Source organism: Festucalex cinctus, chromosome 21, assembly GCF_051991245.1.
Source record: "Festucalex cinctus isolate MCC-2025b chromosome 21, RoL_Fcin_1.0, whole genome shotgun sequence".
Taxonomy (NCBI): domain Eukaryota; kingdom Metazoa; phylum Chordata; class Actinopteri; order Syngnathiformes; family Syngnathidae; genus Festucalex; species Festucalex cinctus.
The window spans coordinates 18,195,652-18,217,749 of record NC_135431.1 but is presented as its reverse complement, the minus strand read 5'-3'; the positions used below and the strand labels follow the sequence as shown (position 1 = coordinate 18,217,749).

At 37.6% G+C, this 22,098-nt stretch overlaps 2 protein-coding genes across 3 annotated transcripts in view; one reads left to right on the top strand and one right to left on the bottom strand.

The window, feature by feature from the left end:
- Positions 1 to 21,106, bottom strand: part of rad51b (RAD51 paralog B) — a 40,387-nt gene extending 19,281 nt beyond the window's left edge. Inside the window, exons 1-6 of one of the 2 annotated variants that reach the window (XM_077510580.1) lie at positions 20,953 to 21,106; positions 6,005 to 6,118; positions 5,649 to 5,753; positions 4,057 to 4,193; positions 3,765 to 3,884; positions 3,097 to 3,280 (exon numbers count right to left, since the gene is read on the bottom strand). In XM_077510580.1, the coding sequence (XP_077366706.1) occupies positions 3,097 to 3,280; positions 3,765 to 3,884; positions 4,057 to 4,193; positions 5,649 to 5,753; positions 6,005 to 6,088 (630 nt within the window). In that variant the 5' untranslated portion in view covers positions 6,089 to 6,118; positions 20,953 to 21,106. Of the gene's footprint in view, positions 1 to 3,096; positions 3,281 to 3,764; positions 3,885 to 4,056; positions 4,194 to 5,648; positions 5,754 to 6,004; positions 6,119 to 7,290; positions 7,552 to 20,952 lie in introns of those variants that run through there. The other variant, XM_077510579.1, reaches the window with a different exon arrangement.
- nus1 (NUS1 dehydrodolichyl diphosphate synthase subunit) lies at positions 7,624 to 17,661 on the top strand. Its single transcript, XM_077510581.1, has 5 exons — positions 7,624 to 8,198; positions 9,186 to 9,317; positions 10,609 to 10,761; positions 15,166 to 15,265; positions 16,853 to 17,661. Exons 1-5 carry the CDS (start codon positions 7,805 to 7,807, stop codon positions 16,941 to 16,943), a joined length of 870 nt encoding a protein of 289 aa, XP_077366707.1. The 5' UTR covers positions 7,624 to 7,804; the 3' UTR covers positions 16,944 to 17,661.
- Positions 21,107 to 22,098: the final 992 nt, after the last annotated feature.

The window sequence follows — 22,098 nt, the reverse complement described above, 5'->3', positions numbered from 1 at the left end:
TCGCTTTGCTGGACCGCGGTTGACGGCTTCTTTCTTTGGTGGTGGTCCTTATGCATGCCAGATCCGTCGCACCAGCATCTACTGAAACTCAACAGAAGTACCCTCTCCCTCCCACAGCCCCTTGAATCAGTTGGTGCTGGTGTCTGTGGTTCTCACTTTGCTTTATCTATCCTTCCCTCCTTCCTCTCTTTAGTTTTTCCTCTGGTCACTTGAGATCTTAATTTATTAGAAGTATGAGGTTTCTGGGGTTGGCATAAGACTCTGGTTTTGTAACCACGCAGGAGGGGTCTTGTTGGTGCTGGACTTCACTTTGATGGATTGGATGTACTGGCTTCTATGGATCTCACTCTGCCTTATCGATCCTTCCCTCCTTCCTCTCTTTAGTTTTTCCTCTGGGCTCTTGAGATCTCGCTAAATTTGCTGGAATTTAGAGGCTTCCGGGGTTGGCGTAAGACTTTGATTTTGTAATCATGGGGAAGGCAGGAAGTGTTTGGTCGGTGCTGGATTTCACTTTGATTTACCTTTCTTTTCTCTTTATTTCTTTTTTTTCTGACCTTTTCTCTGGTCTCCTGACCATTTAAACCTCACGACTCTGGCAAGATTCTGAAGTACCTGGTTAAGGCGAAGGGTAATGGGATATTTATAAGGTTTTAGGTGAATGAATGAGTATAAATTTATACGTATTTGCACGCACGCACACGCACGCACGCACACATACACACACACACACAAAAAAAAAAAAAGAGCAATGATGACAAGACGTTGAATCGGTAAGACTACCGAATGAACAATTCTGAGCTCTTAAAAAAAAAAAAAAAAAAAAAAAAAAGCGACATTTACCTATTGTACATCTGCAATTGTGCTCCTAAGTTTACATACCCCAAGGGTATTTAAACTTTCAAACACAACTGTATTTGCAGGCCTTGGCACTTTTTGCAACATTCCAATTGACATCTCTTGTATTACAGCCAGGATTCTTGTCAATCCATTTTGCGCCACAGCTCCCCAAGGTGTGAGTACTCCAATTTAACTGCTGATTAATTAGCAGATTCAAGCTGATGTAGATGTTTGTATTACAACAGAAAATTCCAAGCTGATACCACAGAACAAAGTGATTCTTTATTTTTTTCCTATACTTTTCTCTACAAAAAAATGGTCACTGACTACTGTACAACACTTGCTTGTTTTAAGTATATCTTAACGCCAGAATGGTGGATGTTTGAATATCTATATTTTTGGAACATCCCGTGACTTGACTATTTTCTCCAATATTACACATTCAAATGATCATCCTTGAGCAATGACTCCATAATTTTTGCCAGTGGTGTTCACAAAGTCTGTTACCATGGTGACTGACTATGAGTTTTTCCAACTCATCTTTCTAGAATGAATAACTCAAGATTAACTCATCTTAAAATTCACATTTTGCAAGAGTTTTTGGCTTGACGTTGGTCGTGAAATACAATCCTATCTTAATTATTGTCCCAGTCACACTAAAAGCAATGTTTGGAGTTATGAATTGTGTTACATTTTCCTCAAGGACCCAATCAGAGACACTATGTACAGTTGTGCTTGAAAGTTTACATAACCTTGGGTCAACTGCGGATTTATAAGAGTTAAATGTCGCTTAATGACACAAAAATGCTATGAATGGTCACCAAAACCTGCGATTGGCTGACAACCAGTCCAGGTTGTCCCCCGCCTACTGCCCAGAGCCAGCTGAGATAGGCGCCAGCACCCCCCGCGACCCTTGTGAGGAATAAGCGGCCAAGAAAATGGATGGATGGATGGATGGATGGATGGATGGATGGATGGATACCAAAATGTAATGGTCACCAAAATTCGTATGCACATCTCTATTCGCAAATTCAACCTCTGAAAATATCAAAAGATGCAGAGAGAGAGAGAGAGAGAGAGAGAGAGAGAGAGAGAGAGAGAGAGAGAGAGAGAGAGAGAGAGAGAGAGAGAGAGAGAGAGAGATGATGATGACGACATTGATTCTTGCAGGTTGCCAATGAATAATACTGAGTTCTAAGAAGAAAGAAAAAAATGAAAACATCAAAACAATTGTCACAAAATTTTAGGTTGTATCAGCATTAAGCCTTTTCTTACCATACAATGTGCTTCATAAATTTACATATGTTCAAGATTATAATTCTTGGTCTTGAATTTAGAACCAATGCTACTGCACACCACCACTCCCATCTAGTGGGGATTACTTGACACTACAGTGTTAACCACTCCATGTATAGTACATACAGATAGGACTTTTCTTTAATGGATCATTATTCCTTCGTGTTGTAGCAAAACTAACTAACTACTCTATGAATGTAAATACATTCAAGTACAATACACGTACTATATTACTCTTTGTAATGGCTAATAAAACTAGTCTGAGTCAGTAAATAGAAAAAGCAGAACCAGAAATTTGGTAATTGTCCAATCAAATTGATTTGTGTCATCGCTATCCTGCTAAGAGACCTTAAGTGTGTTTCCGTCTGCAAAGATATGTAGTGATCTATGTGCTCAACACCCATGGGAGAGCCAAGTGAGTCAGATGCAGTGAGAGAGGGAAGGCACCTTGGTGGTCAAATGCCCAACTACAGAAAGACTCTGGAGGGATGTGAAATTTCTCCTCTCTGTCAGGGAATGAACCTGATCGGATGTGAGAGGTCATGAGGAACAACTCAAGTTGCCCCAAATGAAAGGTGCCAAGCATACTTATTGCCTTTTGGTAACTTTTGATTTGTGCTAAATGTATGTGGCAGTTCACCTCCGCCTTCTGGTGGTTGAATGGGTTCTGACTGTTTCTGCCTATGCACCAGGAAGCATCAACGTGCAAATCCTTACGGAATCCTTGGAGAGACTTAGAGACGTTGTGTTTAAAGAAGACATGTTGTGGAATACTGAGTTTATTTTGCTTGCCTACATATAATTTATATAATACCCCCCCAAAATCAAGTTTTTCCGTACAACTTTGCACCTAAGCATAAATGTATGATGTTTCCTTTAGAGAGTGACATGATAAAAATGGGATGGATAACTTACATTGTTTGAAAGTAAAGGAAAAAGAACACACATTGTAAAACTACTTACAGGAATGTCGAATTGATGGGCCAAATATTTGAGGGTGGTAGCTTCTTGTCCTAGCAGGTTGCTACGGTGCATCAGGTTGCCAGGCAACGTTGTGTCAAACTCCTTTCTAACCACTGAAGCAACTGAGTCGAGAATAATAAGGCCGGCTCTGGTTGAGATGATGATCTCCTCCAACTTCTCCAGTCTGGCAATTAAAATAGAGATGCATTTAGGAAGTGCAGGTAGTGCAAAAGAAAACAATATTCAGTTGTGGTTACACATATGGCTATTATCTAAGAAGGGTGGCATAAGATCATCTTTAAGGACTTGGGCTTTGGACCAAAAGGGTCACGGTTTGAACCCCGACCGAAAAAATAGTTGCTAGTTGCTGGAGAGATGCAAGTCTAACTCCTGACTACTTGACGAGGTGCCTTTTAGCCAGGCAGTATCCCTGCCACCTGGTGCAGCACAGTTTGCGTGTGTGTGATTTAGTTCTCCTTGTGGTGTGCAACAAAATATACAGTCGAGTGTAAATTGAAATTTCCTTTTAGGGATTATACTGAGTATAATAAATGACAAATTTCAGATACAGTATAGAAAATATTTGTGATTTTCTAGTTCTATTGACAAATGACAATGTTTATAGTGGCTTCACTGATGAAAATAAAAATCATTCTGGTATGGTCTACCTGCGAAGGACATCCTCGCAGGTCATCTCCCTGAAGATATGGACCCGACCTGCCATCTGCAGTACTTTCTCCTTAGAGGTGAAGTAGTCTGGGAACCTGTTCTGTGCAATCTCCACCAGCCTGGTACCACACACAGTAATACTTGGATGACCAACACCAACAACAAGATGAGTTGTCAGATTTTCATATAGAATTCATATATGATTCTACCCAATATGCAAACTCGGAGACATGAACAAACTTGGATTTTTTTGTCTGCTTCCTGTGATATTGGGAGGCTGCAGAGACTAACCTCTCAGCAGAGAATGCCGACTCAGTGTCAATGTAGATCACACTGCGATCCCAACCGCCCAACTCCTTTGGTAGAGTGGTCACAACACTCAATATCAAACACAACTGAGTCTTCCCACAGCCAGATGGCCCGGTCACCTATAAAGAGTAGCATGGATAGCATTTACGGTAGTTAGAAAAAGGCCACAGAAAAGTATTTAAAGGCCAGGATTTTGTGATGTAAAGAATGAGGCCATGATAACTAATTTCAAAATGATTTTCACCAGAACGGCGACTAGTGCACTTTACAAATAAATTGGGTGAAAAAAAAAAAAACAATACCCACAACTTCCACATTTTAAAATGCATTTAATTAACCCCAAATAAAGTTCAGATGTTCTCATAGTCTTCCTGACTTTTTTTTTTTTTTTTGCTCCCTAGCAGAAGCCTGAATAACATTGACTGGTATTTGCAACTGGTAATAATTAACCACCCCTTGACTCATGCTCCAGTTCTATCAGAGGAAAACAGCCACAAAGCATGATGTTCTTTTGGTGGTGATGAGTGTTGTGTTTGCACCAAACATACCTTTTGGAATTATTGCCCAAAAGTTTGGCTTGGGCATGGGGGAACCTCTTCTCAACAATTACTGCCCATGACATTTTTAGGGTGATGTCCCCATGTTACAAGCCAAACACAATTTGAATAATACAAGAAATAAACTTGTATTGTGCTCCTATACACCAACCCCAAAGTGTGATGATTACAATTACATACAGTCAAAAAAGGTTTGTGACGTTAAATTGTACTTTCAAGCACAAATAATCTTAACATCTTCTTTCTTCTGAGTCATGTCTATGGAAGTAAATCAGTGCCATCAGACTTTTAATTTGAATTTGTAACACTGATTTTTTTTTTCCTGCATCAAATTTATAACACTGATTTTTTTTTTCACCATTCAAATTTAACGTTAAAAAAATACATCATTTAAAAAAATTAAAGGGGAAAAATATTCAATGTAATAATAAATCAGTGTAAAAAAAAAAAAAGTCAATGTCTCAAAAAAAAAAATCAGTGTAAAAAACTGCCTGCAAAAAAATTCAGTGAACAAAATTCAACGTCAAAAAAATTCTGTGCAACATTCGGACATTTAAGGAGAAGCAATCAATGCTTGCCTCAACCCTCTCAGTTGAGGAACACTGAACTTCTTCTTGAGATATTTAAGGTGCGTCATGCACCTGTTATTTGGCATGGTGATGTCATCCACTTTACAAGGTAAATCTATGCTAAATGACCTTCCTGGATGCAAGCCTTCTCCGAGGACTGTCTAACTCCAAAATAAAGTTTGCATTGCAGTAATCCAGCAGAGATGTAACGCAAGCATGCATTACTGAATCTAAGTGCTCCTGAGAAAGGAGAAGCTGCCTAAGATAAAGAAAGCTTGATTTTACAACAGCACCAATTTGACGGTCTAATTAAAAACCACAGTCCTACTTTAAACATACTTTGTATGCAGCAATGGCTGGGTTAAAGTGCTTTACAAATAAAGTTGAGAATTGAGTTCAAAGCAGAAGACAGAAGTCATAATCCAATTAATTTTATTTCTTGGTGTACCTCTGTGATGTTTCCACATGGAAGACCTCCTCGTAGCACTTTGTCCAGAGCAGGTATTGATGTCGAGAAGCAAGAACCTGAGTGATGCTTCCACAACTCCAAGGCCTGTCAGAAATAGCAGAAGTTCTAAAGTAAGTTATGGATTATGAATTGTGTGTTTACAACTGATTACAGTATACATTATTGCCATTGTCATTAAAATCACATCCACATGTCTGAAGAAAGTTTGTTGATATGATATGAAAGCAACTATGTCAATGACAATTTCCAAGAGTGTGAAGGTCAAAACATGGCCCTGTTGGGGACTAATGCAAACCAGATAATGAGGCTCATTATGGGGAAGATTTTGCACCCACCGTAGTGGGTGGAGGAGCAATGACCCTGCTCACAGTCTCCATCATCTCCAAAGTTTTCTGGTAATTCAATCCTGCAGCATACATTGCTTCAAAAGCAGTGTGTGTCAACAGATCCTGTGGAGGAATATAATACTGAATAAAACATGATTGTTTTCATTCATGTATAATATGGCAACAACCAGATTGGTAAAATTGTGGTGTTAAATGGTCATTTGGGACAGACAGTTCAAGTCGGAAAATAGCATAATAAAACTGACCACACATTCACAAACGACAGCACTACTTCCCTGTCACTTCTTTCACTGAATGGCAGGGATACCCCTTGCAAAATTGTGGTTGTTATTGTTGTTTTTAGGTATGCTGGAAGGGAATTTCTTTTTGTCATCCCCGTTTATGGCTTTTCCCAAAGATGCCATTTCATTTTATTGATTTTCAATTTTCTGAACAATGGCTACACAGATGTGACAGTTACTTTGAAGAAGAGTTTGTTTATGCTCTCCAGTACCTGCATGTATAAATAAATTTAAAAATCACCTAGTTTGGTGCACATAATTAACAACTTATTTGCATCTGTCAGTAGTCGCTTTCAACTTGTAAATGGCTGCCATATTAGATTTGCAAACACAGGTGTGATTTTGATTAGGTAGTCACTGATTACTTATAGCACATATACAGGAATAACTGACATCCAATGAAAAATGTATTTTTGAGTTATTTTATCAAATTATTAAGGGCTATTTCTGACCCGATTATTTCTTTCTTTCAGCATACATCAATGTTAGGTTTCAGATGACATTTTTGCCTTTGCTGATGACATGTAAACATTTGGTCATGTGTTCACAATCAAGGAAACGAGTTTATAAACTAAAACACAATGGTTTGATCATTTCTTTGCATGTCTGTGGTCGTTTCCAAGAACTGCCATAATGCTTTAGTAAACTGATTACAGTACATTAATTAGGTATTATGGAAATTAGTATCATGATTGGAATAGGTAGATGTGGCTGCAATAAACATGATCTGAAAATGTCTGGAAAGCTTATTTCGTACTTTTGCTAGGTAAATAATTTATTTCAGAATGTAACAATTTAGAAAAATAAAAAACAACTTCTTCTACTACTCCTACAAATTAGAGTAGGCCTATAGTACAACAACAACAGCAACAACAGCTGCTGCTGCTGCTGCTACTACTACTACTACTACTACTATTACTACTACTGTTGTTACTACTACAAAGAAAGAGAAAAAATATTGCTCACTATTGATTTGGATCTAAAGCAACTTACCTTACAACTTTCTATTTTATGTCGTTTGAGTTGTTCGCATAACTCAGGAGAAAGGCCGGCTCGCTTCAGTGCTTTAGACGCCATTCTTATATATATATTTTGGAATTTTTAACAAGTCCGTGTTTTTAAACCATCTTCAAGTTCCGCCGGTACTTCGCTGGTCTTCTTCGTTTCTTATTACCATAGTTCCTTGCCACATGTTTACTGCGCAATTTCGCCCTCTGCTGCTGTCCTGTAGAAAAGCATCAGCCAAGCACAAGTCTTGGGAAGGCCAATAATTTACACAGTACAGACTACGCCCCATTTTCTGTGACGTCATGTTTTGTCAACCAATCCGCTAGTTACGTGTAATCACGCTGAGGGTTCAGAGGTCAGGGGTTGTCAGCGAGCGAGCAACATGGCGGCAGGCGGGTGACATCGACAAGGATTTGTCAGGCAATTAGTACTTGGACATAATAAGCTTGTACCGCACTTATAATATCTCTAAACAATTTAGAATTAGTGAAGGACATTTATGGCGCTGTTGTACAGTTTATTGTGGCGGCTCTTGCTGTTCCTGCTCCACAGCAACCGAGCACTTGTCTCCTGGCTTCGTGTCCGGCTTCGAAACTGGAAGGGGCGGCTGTGGGAACGGGCGATGGCCACATTGTTACTCCCAATGGCCATAGCTGGCTTCCCAGACCATCGGAGGAAGTTAAATCATAACGCTGACGCTAATGGCACTGCCGGAAAATTCGCCCTTAATCGCCGACAGCGGTGGCTGACTGACGGCAGGTCTCTGGAGAAGTTGCCGAGCCACATCGGCCTGATAGTAGCCGAAGAGGAGCCCAGCTACACGGACATCGCCAACCTGGTTGTGTGGTGCATGGCTGTTGGTATATCTTATGTCAGCATCTATGATAATCACGGTAAACATACACTACTCTATCTAATGTAATGGCACTACAATGTAAATGTATCTTCTAAAGATAGACTAATTTGTGTCAGGTTTTAGGCTGACCGATTGCTTGCACTAAACGCTACTTTCTTCCCACATTGAATACATTTCTTACATAGATCAATTCCCCAGCCATTTTAAATTCATTTGGGTTTATTGTGTATGCAGCCACCGATGGTTTGACCCTGGTTGAACCCCACATTTGCCTTATCTTCATTTTGTTTATCTCCTATCTTGCCATAGTGTATGTCCAATAAGTTAGTCTAACTGTTTAAGATGTGCACTGCTTTCCCTCAGAAAAATTAGGCTCGGTTCAATCAAGTCTCATATATTAATGGTGTGACATGGCTCAGTGGTAGAGTTGTCAACTCCCAGCCTTTGTAGTTATTTCAATTAAAAATGACATGGAAGGTATAAAATAATTATATTCCATCTTGATTAAATAAAAACTGACTGCTGTTTTTAAACAAAAATATGATTCTTTCAGGCACTGGGATTTGTAGCCTATAGTCTAAAACTTCACAAAAGGAAGATTTTTGGCACAAAATGTACACGTGTGAAAAGCATGCACTTGTTTTTCCTTTATCGTTCGAACAAAAACTGCTGTAGCTTTCTAGTAAGAGTATACTGTGCAACCCTATGTGGAGGTTAGTTTATAAGTCACAGCTAATTGATATCTCGACTACACTCAACTTGCGAAGTTGCTCAGTCGAGGCTAACTTCTCCAAATCTCAGTTTCTTTTGTTACAGTTTGGCAAGATAATCGTAGATTATAAATCAAAGAACATAATGTGAACTGTACCAAGTTTTGGAATATGCGCATTTAGGATCAACCTCATTTATGAAAACAATATATTGTCATACCTTAATTGTAAATATCCACTTACTAGTCACTACAGTATTGTAAAGTGTTTGGTGTTCTTCTCCTCATGCTGTCACACTTATTTTTTTTTCCCAGGTATTTTTAGGAAGAACAACTCCCGTTTGCTTGAGGTGATTTTGATACAACAGCAGCATCTGTTAGGTACAGAGGGATCCAAATATAATGTGGAGTTTCTGAGTGATTGCACCAACAAACACCATAATAATGGTAAGGCTTCCGCACATCTGTCAAGCTGCTCAAATGGCCTGATTGTGACACTGCGTTATGTAATGGTGTACAGAAGTCTTTTATTGTGCCATTACTCTAGGGTAAAGTTAAATAAATTCAATCATGAAAAGGTCAAAGTAGGTATTGGAAAGTTGGTGTTTTTTTCAGTTTTGATGGCAGTTTAAATTCCTTTTGGTGTACCTAGCTCTTACTGGGGTTCATGTAGCTTAAAGACAGTTCACCAAAAAGCACTCATCTGTTCTGGAGCAAGCTGTAACCTCTGAACCCGCTTTCCGTGTGATGAATGGGTTCTGTATAAAAAGTACTGTAATATTTTTCTGCTATTGCGATAATGTAACAATTCTGTTTTGTTTTGTTTTGTAAAAGAGGCTGCACAGTTGATTGAAGGGGGCTGTATCTCCAACCCTAGATTGATTTAGAAGTTGTCTCAATAATTCCCCAGCGTATTTTACAATCAAAAATCTAATTTTACCAGGTTGACCGGTCGGGTAAGAATTAATGGCTTCAATTATAACAATTTACGGTAAGCCACACTAATTCACTCGTGTATTTCCTTGTTTGTGATTATTGTACGGAAAAGGCCACAAATCGGGTGTCACTTCTCACTGCTGAACTGAATAATACAACTTGTAGGGTTAGTCACTGTGTTCCTATTCAGTTTTGCTGTTAAGGCACAGGGCTGCAAATACATTGGCATCTCAGAAGGCTGTGTGCAATGAGAACTGTGAAATATATATTTTTTAAAATATTGGCAATTGACTTGTTTCATGTGCTGAACTGATATTTGGAGAAGAGGGAGGACATTATTTTTGTTTTCTGATTTCTTTTGTCATGTCATGAAATGCAACAATTTGAAACAGCAACAAAATTATATAAACGTTAGTGACACCATTGTATGAATATACTGTATTAACTGCATAAACATCTCAATTAAAATGGATTTGTTTGAAAAAAAAGAAAAAACGTTTTCAAAATGTAAATGCTAATTTGTACGAAACATTCATCTGAACGTAGCAGCACCTTTCCTCTTTATGATTTTATGTGTGAACTAGTTTGGTGTGTGGAACATGGGTCATAATTTAATTTGGAAAATGGTAAAGGTATTTCGTATGATGACTTTATATTTTTAATGTCAATTGAAACTAATTTAATAGATAACGCAACTAGACTACATCATTTGTATATTTGAATGCACCTGAAAATCTTCGACATCCGGTGGGATATATTGTAGTCATCCCTGTAAGTGGGAAATGTTTTTTGTGTGTTTCAGTGCTGTCATGCAGGCCCACAGTGAAGGTGTTGTCCCCAGAAGATGGGAAGCAGAGTATTGTTCGGGCTGCACAGCAACTCTGTCATTCTGTGGAAAACAAAGAGAGGAGCTCCAAAGACATTACCGTCTCGATGCTAGACGCACTGCTCAGAGGTAACGCTGTAAGCTGCGCATTTTCATGACGTGTCTAAAACATCATGCATTTGGCACGTCCTGTTCCATGTTATAAAGCCACAGCCGGAAACTGAAACCCCTTCTGATGGGTCACTTGTAGCATGGATAGAGAGCTATTTTATTATAGCAATTATTACTCAGGGATGTTTATTTCATGTTCCGTCCATTGAAGTTAGTAGATCAATATGTTGCTACTTCACTACCTTTTAACCGCATAAATGACCACAATGTTGCAACTGCCTTTGCTCGATCTTCTGTCTTGGGAGTATGTAAAGCTATTTGAAAATGATTCCACAAATGTCTGTTTCTTCGTGCACGTGCTCCAATTTCATGTCTCTGTTGCAAATGTTGAATAAGTTGTCCGCCCTATGCTTGGGATAGCTGTTGAGCAAACTACTTACCGTACTTACAGTAGACTTGACTGATTATGCTGGCATAATCAATGTAGAAATGCCCACTACTGAAGATGCTTAAAAAATAAAAATAAAAAAATTTGTGAGGCAAAACTTTAGCTTGACTCCAAAATGGATTACCGGTAATTGACTGCCCAGTCCTATTTTACCATCTAATGTAATCTTGGAATAATCCATTTGGTGCAACTGCCTTGATGCTAGCAATGCATAAATAATTCATTGTGCCGCATGCATTACTTAAGGGACTGAAAGCTTGTGTTAAAACATCAAAAAGACCAGTAACTTTTTAAGAAATATTATATTCACACGTTTGCTGTAATTCAAAGGTTCAAAATCAATTGAATAGGTGATTGTCACCCATGTGAAACGAAATCACATTCAGAAGCTTGTTGTGTAGATATATAATGTATAGGGGTCTCAAATTCATTGCTCGGGGACCATTTGCGGCCCACAGGATGACATTTTGCGGTCTCCTGCTTGACATCAAATTTGAATGTTAATGCAGCCCCTAAGGGTTTTCCATGTTGCGCTGGGCAGTGTGTGTGTGTGTGTGTGTGTGTGTGTGTGTGTTTTATTATTATTATTTTTTAAAATCACTTATGAGCAACCATAGCTCGGCCCCATGACAGCTTTCCGCGAAACATAATTTTAAAGTAACACAAAGTGGAAGGAAAAGATAATGCTATGAAAGAAAGGTTGGCGACAAAAACAGCCAATTTCAAGAAAAAGAGAAGGCAGATTTTTATTTATTTATTTATTTATTTATTTAATAAACACAGGTAGGGCTGGGCGATATGGCCAAAAAAAAATCTCGATTTTTTTTTTGCAGTCATTCAGGACGATTACGATTTTAATCGATTTTAACCTAATAAATCCAACAAACGTTTACTTCAAGGTTTCATTTATTCAAAAATAATTCCTGTGCAAAATGTTCAGACACCAGTAACATATACTGATTCTAGATCAGTTTTAATGCAAAATTACATCACATAAAAGCATTTGGATGTAACAGAACATAAGAACAACAGCTTTTAATCATCCAGAAGACAAAATTCGATTTCACGATTTAGCAAATTTTCAACGATTTGATTTTTTAAAATGACGATGTATCGAATTAATTCGATTTATTGCCCAGCCCTAAACACAGGAGCACCCCGAGATGTCTTGAATGCATAGAGAAAGTTGTCGTGCTTAAGAAATCAGATGTCATTACTCTAGACATGCTGCAGTATGCAAAGTCCCAGGGAGAGGACCGGGTCACTAACCTTCACGTTCTGAAGAACTAGTCTGACCTGATATTATTAATGAAGATTGAATTATACTGTGCATTGGCTGGCAACCAATTCAGGGTGTATCCCACCTACTGAACAAAGCCAGCTGAGTGGGCTGGAGCCCCTTGTGTGGAATAAGCGGTTCAGAAAATGGACGGATGGAAGATTGAATTGGTTTTATTATTTTTTATTTTTATTTTTTTTTTGTGGATTACTTGATCGAATGATTTGCCACCTTGTGTAAAACATGAAATACAATGATTTTGAAATCCTTTTCAGCCTATAATACAATACAAAGACAATATATTTAATGTGCACACTGTTTATTTATATTTATTTAACACAAATAATTACTCCAAAAAGCTAGGACAGTGGGCATGTTTCGCAAAGTGTTTTTGTCACGTTTCCTTTTAACAACAGCATTTGAAACTAAGGATGTTATTTGTTGACGTTTTGTAAGTGGAATTATTTCACATACTTGTTTGATGTACAACTTCAACAAGTTCAGCAATCCAGAGTCTCCGTTGTCATATTTTGTGCTCTAACACATTTCAATCGGATACAGGTCTGGACTGCTGGCAGGCCATTGTAGTTCTCACGTTTTTTTACTATGAAGCCATGCTGTAACACATGCAGAATGTGGCTTGGTATTTTCTTGAAAGAAGCAAAGATGGCCCTGAAAAAGAGATTTCTGTAATGGCAGCTATTGTTCCACAACCTGTTTGTACCATGAGCACTAACATATGCACACACCATGGCTGACATTTGAACTTTGCACTGTAACAATCCGGATGGGCCTTCAACTCTTTGGCCCGGAGGACACGACATCCATGATTTGCAAAAACAATTTGAAATGTGCACTCATCAGACCACCGCACTAGTGTTTATTTCGTCAACGAAAACTAAACAAAAATAACTTCGTCGACACACATTTTTCATGGGACTAAAACGTTCATTAATAAACAATAACTGGGACTAAATCAGCATGCATTTTCATCGACTAATGAAGACGAGATAAAAATGTACGTCGCTTATTAAAAACTGGACTAAAATCTATGGACGTTTTAGTTCATGAACAAAAATGAGAGGAAAAATGTGATTTTGTAAAATCTTGTCTCTGCTAATCTGTTACCATGCACAAAAACATGGGACAAACAGGAGGTGGATTCGCGGTGAAAGTTTAAAAAAAAAAGAAAAAAAAAAGGAAATTTAATTATAGTTACAATGCAACATTAATCCAATGCCTATAACGCTCCAACAATAATGTTAATCAGACCGCTAACTAATGCTGGCTAATTTACAAGCTCATAGCATGGAGCCATAGTAGCCACTTGTTGCTGTTGTAATTGTGTGTCAAGTTGTTTTTCATCAAAAAGATGAGGAAAATTTTATGTGAAAAAGTTTTAGATCTGAAATGTTAAACATTATCCGCTAACAAAAAATATACAAGGGTAAAATGATTATCCTGACTAAAACTAGACTAAAATGTTGACAATTTTTGTTGATTAAAACTAGATGAATAAAATTGTTTTTTGGACTAAAATAAAGAGTAAAATGCAAGATTTATAGCCAACTAAAAATGTACTAAATAAAAATGGGATGAGGTTGACTATGTTAAATGATGCTGCTTTTAAATGCAATGCCGTCTGACGGCATTCAATGTTGGTTTTCGGCCGTACCACTTGTAGAGATTTCCTTAGATTCTCTGAATCTTTTGATGATACTGATAAGTGATAAAATCCCTAAATTCCTTGCAATTATATGTTGAGAAACGCTTTTAAGATTCTCTGTATTGTTGTTCACATATTTGTTCACAATGTGGCGACTCCTTTGCTTGCCTTGTGAACAACTTGAGCCTTTCTGGGGTGCTCTTTATAGACAATCGTGGCACTTATTTCTAATTAACTTGCTCACCTGTAGAATGTTCCAAATAGGTAATGTTGTTTTTAAACATTCCCCAACATTTACAGTTTTTTTTTTTTTTTTTTTTTTTGTAGCCTCTGTTTCATGTGCTGTGTACGGAGAGGTTTGGATCCCAAATGCAGACACAAATAAGATCTTATCTATTTATTCACATCGAGGCAGAAACTCAGAAACGCTGTACACAGGACAGGTGGACAATAATCCGGCAAACCACACACAATTCTCCGACTGCACCTACAGACAGTGAATCGTAAAGGACTAAAGAACGACATCACATAGGTCCAGACATCACCTAAAGGATTAAAGGTTGCCATCACGAACATCACGTTTTGTAAACAGACACTTGTTACATCAGTACCTAACAGACAATTATTGCATTAGTCCCTGACACTTGACCTCACAGTCATGAACCCAAACTAACAGGACACGAACTCAAACGTCACTTCAGTTGAAACTTGATGATACAACTAAAACATTTCAAAACAAAAAACATCTCATGAGACAAAACATCACTCAAACATCACCCCTTCATGACACCATCATGACAATATGTGCAAGAAACCCAAGAACGTTCATCAGTTTGTATATTAAATATCTGGTCTTTGTAGTGTATTCAATGGAAATAGGTTGATTTTATTTACCGTACATTTTACACAGCATCCCAACTTCATTGCAATTGATGTTTGTATATTCTTATCTTAGTTGACTTTTTTTTTTTTTTTTAATGAACGTAACCCAGCAGATAATATGAGAAGCGTGCTGTGCTGTTTTCCCAGAGTCCAAAAATATTCCAGATCCAGAGCTAGTGGTGAAGTTTGGTCCTGTCAACAGCACTCTGGGCTTTCTCCCCTGGCACATCAGACTCACTGAATTCATGTAAGACATTTGCTTGTTTATCATCCAACACTGATGACACAAAACATGCATTACGAAGCTCACATTTCCAATCAATTGTCTCCACTTTTCACCAAATATAAGAAAAAAAAACATCTTGGCATGGTTCTGATCTTTAACTAATTTCTAACAACTGGTACCATGTTAAGACATTTACGGTAAAGATGTACTTACTACAACATTTCTATTGCCATTTTAAGTTGATCTTCCTTGTCATTTCGATTTTATGTGAATGTAGTAAATCACAACAACATAAATTATTTTGTATTTTATTGAGGACTGACCAAAAGCATTTAAATTTATCACATCCCATAATAGCAGATTGATAGTGCTTTGACTTTTTTTAATGTGGTATGTAATAAATGGTCGTTTGTAATACTTTTTTCTTTTCTTTTTTTCAGGCTAAATTTTGGGCAATTGTTGCCTGTTAAAAGTTCAATATTGTTATGGTTACTTTGGTCCACGGTCCAAATTATGAAATTAGAGTTTGGCATAAAATGGCTGTAATTCCTTAATTAATGGTAATGCCATGTTTGTGAAACCCCATAAATTACTGCTGAAAGTGTATATAAGTACATCTTTATTTTAAAATCCATTTGAATGTATGTAAAGCCAACTAATGTATATATTTATAGTACAGTGGTGTCCAAACTACGGCCCGGGGGCCATTTGCGGGTCTCCATCCATTTTTCAGTGGCCCGCGGCATATGCTAAAAATGGCATTTGACTCAGTTCAAATAAATAATCAAAACAAAACTGTTTGGAGTTGGTCAAAGCAAGAAGGGAGGGTATCGAAAAACAGATGTCATTAAATGTTATTTTAGTTAACTAAAACTAAAATTCAAAAAACTATTTCTTAACAAAATAAAATAAAAACAAAAATGCTTTTTAAAAAACGAAAACTCTGAAGCTATTTTTTATGTTTACAAAACTAACTAAAACTAACTATAATTATAGCAAACGTCCTTCGTTTTAAGTCTTTGGTAATTAATTTAATGCATGAGCCCCTATTTTGATATAAACCGGAATAATGACATTTGAAAGTATGTCACACAGACGTGACGTCATCTAGCAGCAGCCAATAGAAAAGCACCTTCAGATGATTTCGCTCCCATGGTGTTTTTTTAAATATTGCGTACAAGTAATACACATTTCTTAAAAAAAAAATACTAATACTGAAACTAAAAACTAAACTAAAACTAAGCATTTTTTAAAGAACTAAACTAACAGAACCACCCTGAAAACTAATAAAAACTAACTAAAATGAAAAATTCCCAAGCTATAATAACCCTACTTGCCATATTACAAATAAATTGGTTTATATACTGTAGCATTTTTCTAAATATGCCAAAGTACAAATAAATTATTTGCACCATTTTTAGGACTAAACACAATTTCTCTTCACAACATTATGTGGCCCTTGCGGCCTTCTCATTTTCTGTATGCGGCCCTCAAATGAAAAAGTTTGGACACCCCTGTTATAGTATTTCTATAATACCACAGTAATTGCATTGCAAATACTGTTTAACTGTGTTTTCCTGTATTCTAAGTTTTGGTCTTTGTTATCAGCTCCCTGCCGTCGCACAGAAACATCTGTTATGAGGACTTATGGGGTGCGCTGCAGCGCTATGGCGAATGTCAGCAGCGCCTGGGCCAGTGACGTGCAGGCTGGTCTCAAGTTCATCGCAAAAGACAAGTTCAGGGGTTCACACATGTCAAGACAAGGAGGCTTTGGTAAGACGGTGACCCTTCATGCCTCCGTCGAGACTTAAAGCCCCTCTGTCCCGCACTCGGGGATTCTCCTGGATCGCTGAGACAGTGAACAAAGCCAGGAGTCAGAGCCGATCGTTCACTTCCTGCCACCAGCTCTTGTACGACAATAAACGGAAATTCCAGGGCCTCTGCAGCATGTTCTTTGAGCCAAGGGAAAATAGCCCACCATGACACATAACAACATGATGAGAAGACTGTCTGTCCTCTGAGTCTCTCTCTCTCTCTGTCTCTGTCTCTCTCTCTCTCTCTCTCTCTCTCTCTCTCTCTCTCTCTCTCTCTCTCTCTCTCTCTCTTCTGCTGGCATTCAGTTTCCAGCTGCTGTTTGTCACTGAGGACTTCACTCAACAGCAGCAGAATGTGAAACCAGGCTTTGTGCCACTCTGTTGAACTCTAGCTTAATTTTAAAGAGAAATTCTTCAGTACCATTCAAAACATGAGGAAGTGGCACTAAGGGACAGAGTGATTCATTGTGTAAATTTAAGAAGTTCATGTGGCGCTGTGTTTTGTGTTACAGCTCTGTCACCGTGTCAAAGTATAGTTCTCCAAATAATTTTTAAGGCTCCACCTTCACTGAACAGGCCTCTGAAATAAAGAAATGCACTGTTTTTTTATTGCTTGTGCTTTTTTTTTTTTTGGCTTGCCCCTTTATGATATTAATTTATGCAGACATTTCATCAAGTTAACAACTTCTCATAATAATTAAACAGATACTATATGCAACACTTTATTTCTATAAATCTCTGTCAGTGTTTACATTTTTAAATGATTACTACAACATTCCTAGAAAATCACAAATATCTCATCACTGCTGAGCTAATTTTAGAACAGTCTAGCGGGCTACTTATGTGGCTCTGGGGGGATACCTACTGGTACTACCACCTAAATTAAAAAATAATTTAGTATTTTGCTAAAATATAACCCAATACTTAAACAATTCTGTGTAGTAAATCAATCAAAGATGCCACATTTTGCTATATTTTTGAGATTAAAATAAAATTCAATCTGAAATGTGGCAAAAAAAATAGGCATCAGCCCCCCACAACCCTTGTGAGGAGTAAGCGGTTAAGAGGATGGATGGATTAAATATTGTGAAAAATATTAGTCCCTATATGATATGGCACTTGCAAAACATACGAGCTTGGCTTGAAGCCACACCTGTATTAGTTAACATATAAATTTTACTTCAGTGACCCCAAGAAGCAGGGTTGGTGTACAACTTTTATCCACCACTTACTCAAAAAGGACTATTGTAGAGTTGCTTCAAAATAGTGATGAAATGTGAAATCACCACACCATTAAGACTGCTGTGTAAAAGATAACCCCATTTTTGTCCAAAATTGGACCAACACGCTATTTGGGTCAATTTGACCCAACTTTGGGTTGTTTTGAAACAACCCAAGTTTTGTGGTTATTTTATTCCTCCTTCCAATTTTGGAGGTACAAGGTTTTGGCCCGACTCCAGCAATGAAACAAGGAGACAATATCGCCTACACATAGACAAAAAAAAAAAAAGATAACCCTGCTGTTAAAGCTGCTCAATGTAGAAAACTGAATTTTGAATCACTACTGCCACATGTGGCGGAAAAGTGAAACTGCACAGTGCACACTCCCTTTTTCAGTATACACTGTGTGTATGATGGCACATCCGAAGAGGGGGCGGGAAATTCGAACCCGAATCCAGTCTGAAAACTATTGGCCAGACGCTTGCAGGATTACCCATTGTGAACAGCTAAGGTGTTAATCTGCTAATTAGAAGATGTTTGAGTCATAAATGGTCAAATAAAAAGGCTATTTGGGTAGTATTTAATGGGAAATTGCTGAAAAGTACCCATTGTAAATCAAACAATGCTTTTGAATGAAATGGCTGGGTAAAAATGATGGTACCTCTATAAAAGATTGAAAATAATTTGACCGTGGGTCATGTTAAAGTAAGGTATGACCTTGAGGTAGCATCACAGGTGTCTTCAAACTTGTAATCAGTCTGTTTATCTAAATGGTGAAGTTTTCCACATCTGGCACAACGTGAAATATGGAATTTCAAGACTATCAAGGCATTTTGGAGGGAATTTGCTTCCTAATGTCAGATGCTTCTCAGCTGCAATTTTTGGGTCTTCCAATGGGATAATGGTGCAAAACACACAGGTAAAAACACCCAACATGACTAAGAGTAAAACACTGGAGACAGTGGTGAGAGACCACTAACTAGTACTAGGTTCTCAACCCCGGTCCTTGAGTACCCATATCCAGCCTGTTTTTGCATGACTCCCTCAAATAACACAGGTGTCTGGATGAGGGTTCTTGAGAACCACGACACCTAGCCTAGCCTCTGTTAACCTGCAGCTAGTTCTTGTCTTTAAAATAGTTTTTCTGCTATAAACACGGAAAGGCGAGTGAGTCATAAAGTAGTCTGGTTGAAGAATGTATGAATATTTAGAAATATGCAAACACCACCTGCTTTATGGTTAATTAATTATTGTGTATCGTTACCAGTGTTGCCACAGTTACCTTGAAAAAGTAACTTAGTTACTTTACTGATTACTTGGTTTTAAAAGTGACTAAATTGCGTTACTGATTACTTGATTTTAAAAGTAACTAAGTTAGATCAAAAGTTACTTTTTTAGTTACTTTCAGCAGCTGCCGATAACACCATCTCAACATAAAAATAATGCGGTAGAAACGGAGTTCCAAATACTTTATTGAAAGTGCATTTTTAACATGAAAATAAAGTTTGTTTGTTTTTTATGAAAAACAAAATAGGCAGTCTCTCTTGAATTCTTGTAACGTAAATACTTTTTATAAAACAAAAAATAAAAATCTATCCAGGTTGAAAATGAAAATCCCCTTAATTCCTCTATTGTTTGTTCCGCTATTCCAGTGTGTACACTTGAGTCAACTCGTGCATGCTGAAAACTAGGGGTGGGAATCTCTGAAATGAGGCCGATTCGATATGCATCTCGATACACAGGTTGCGATTCGATTGAAAAAACGATTATCTTTCAGAACAGAACGGTTCGATACGGTTCGATTAAGTTTGGGACGATACAATTTTCGATTCGATACGATTCATTTCAATATTCAAAACTTATAGTGACATTTGTTGCTTGTAAACATTAATCTTAAAATACCACAAATTTTTACAGTATCTACAAATGTGTTAAAAAAGAACAACAACAAATATGTCTTCTATATTTTTATATTTTGAATCAATTATATAATATACCGCAACAAAGGGCTGGGCGATATGACTGAAAAATGTATCAGTTTAAATATTTATTAGTAGTTATTGACAGTTATAATTTTTTTGTTTTGTTTTGTTTTTCTCTTCAAAATAAGGATCAGGTAAACAAAAGGTTGATAATTTAATGTTAAATATAACTATTTAACCTTTAGACAGACACCAACACAATTAAACAGAATATGTGCACATTGTGAAGTATTTCAGAAACATAAATTTAAGACATGAAATAAACCTACCGTCCAGCCAAAAGAAATATGAAGCCACCTTATGGAACAATAAATCTATCAAACACATTTTAACCACTTAATATATGCAAAAATATTTCCAAAAGTTCATTTCCCTTTTTAATCAACAATTTTTGTTTTTAACAATTTTTGTTTTTCTTTTGCCATCACATTCATTTATGGTTAATGTATGACATGTTTTTTTGTTTTTTTTAATCTGAGACACGATGATGACCACGGAATCACTACTGTTTATGTTTTGTTTTTTTGGGCTGTCGTTCATTTTGAGTTTGATGACGTAATCGCGGGCACGTCTCAGTTCTCCTATCTGCTGCTCATGCTAGTTGTAGACATTGACAGGGAGCCACAAACTGAGAAATGAGATACTTGCAGTGTGCTTTTAGCATAGCTGGTGTGTTGGCTGTGGGACATACCTGTGTCGTTTGAATCCATGCATTGGATCGTCACGGGAGTTATTCTTTTTGGCTCGCGCGCAGTACCAACGCCGGCCCGGGACATACAAGTGCACCGAGAGGACTCGATAGCCATGGGAAATACCGAGATGTGCGGCACCGGCTTCTGCTAACTGTCTCCAGTTGTATGTTGTCACTCGTTGTGCGCGCGCGCGCTGTGTCAGACAAGTCACCTTTGTGACGTCAGTCCCCCTGGCGAGAGGGCGGAGACGACCTCATCCCATAATGCTTCACGGACCAGTTGAGAATGACAATAAATTATTTTTTTACCACTTTAATGGTCCATAATATACACTTTTTTGTTGCGTTGTGTGCCTGTTGGTTAATAAAACTAGTAGGAAAAGTATCATCACTTTTGTTTTGAATGTGCAAACCATTCACGACCAGACCATGGCTGAATTCAGTGTGGTGATCAATGACTTCCGCTTCATCTTCATAGTTAGCGGCAGTTGTTTGTGACTGTTACAACAGTGAGATATTTTGCCTTCTTCATGGAAATGTGGAGTAACGCATTGAATTTCTGGACAGTAACTTTAATCAGACTACTTTGTAGAATAAAGTAACGCGTTAGACTATTAGTTGCGTTTGCGTTAGACTATTAGTTACTTTGCAAAGCAAATTTTTAGACTATTAGTTATTTTGCAAAGCAATTTTTTTGAGAAACGCGTTACCTGCAACACTGATCGTTACATCAAAAAGAAATATTTAACGCACAATTTCCACAATTAAGCGTTTACCGCCCCTTCCCCATATTTTAAAGCTTTTTTTTTTTTTCCCAAAAAAAAATCTAAACACTCAAGAAAATTAGCTTGATACATGTTTTCTACGAAGAACGGCGACAAAAGGGTCATGGAGAAAAATACAAAATGTGATTTAAAAAGAAAATTGTCAAATGTGCGTATCTGCAGTTCAAGTGGAGTGTTTACGTTGTTATATTACCAGTCAACACTAGATGGCAGACAAGGCTTACTTAGGCAGTCTAATAATACTGCCATATATGAGAACGTGAGTAGTGAGTGGACATGAGTGGACATATAGTCCCTAATATTTAAAATTTGAGTGAGTTGATTTTTATGTTTATGTGTGTGTGTGGGGGGGGGGTTGCAC

Bases quoted from the DNA above. Each gene is read 5' to 3' on its own strand.
- nus1 (XM_077510581.1), top strand. From the start codon at position 7,805: ATGGCGCTGTTGTACAGTTTATTGTGGCGGCTCTTGCTGTTCCTGCTC. The intron at 8,199-9,185 runs GTAAACATACAC...TTTTTTTCCCAG, and splicing joins CAGCATCTATGATAATCACG to GTATTTTTAGGAAGAACAAC. The intron at 9,318-10,608 runs GTAAGGCTTCCG...TGTGTGTTTCAG, and splicing joins CAACAAACACCATAATAATG to TGCTGTCATGCAGGCCCACA.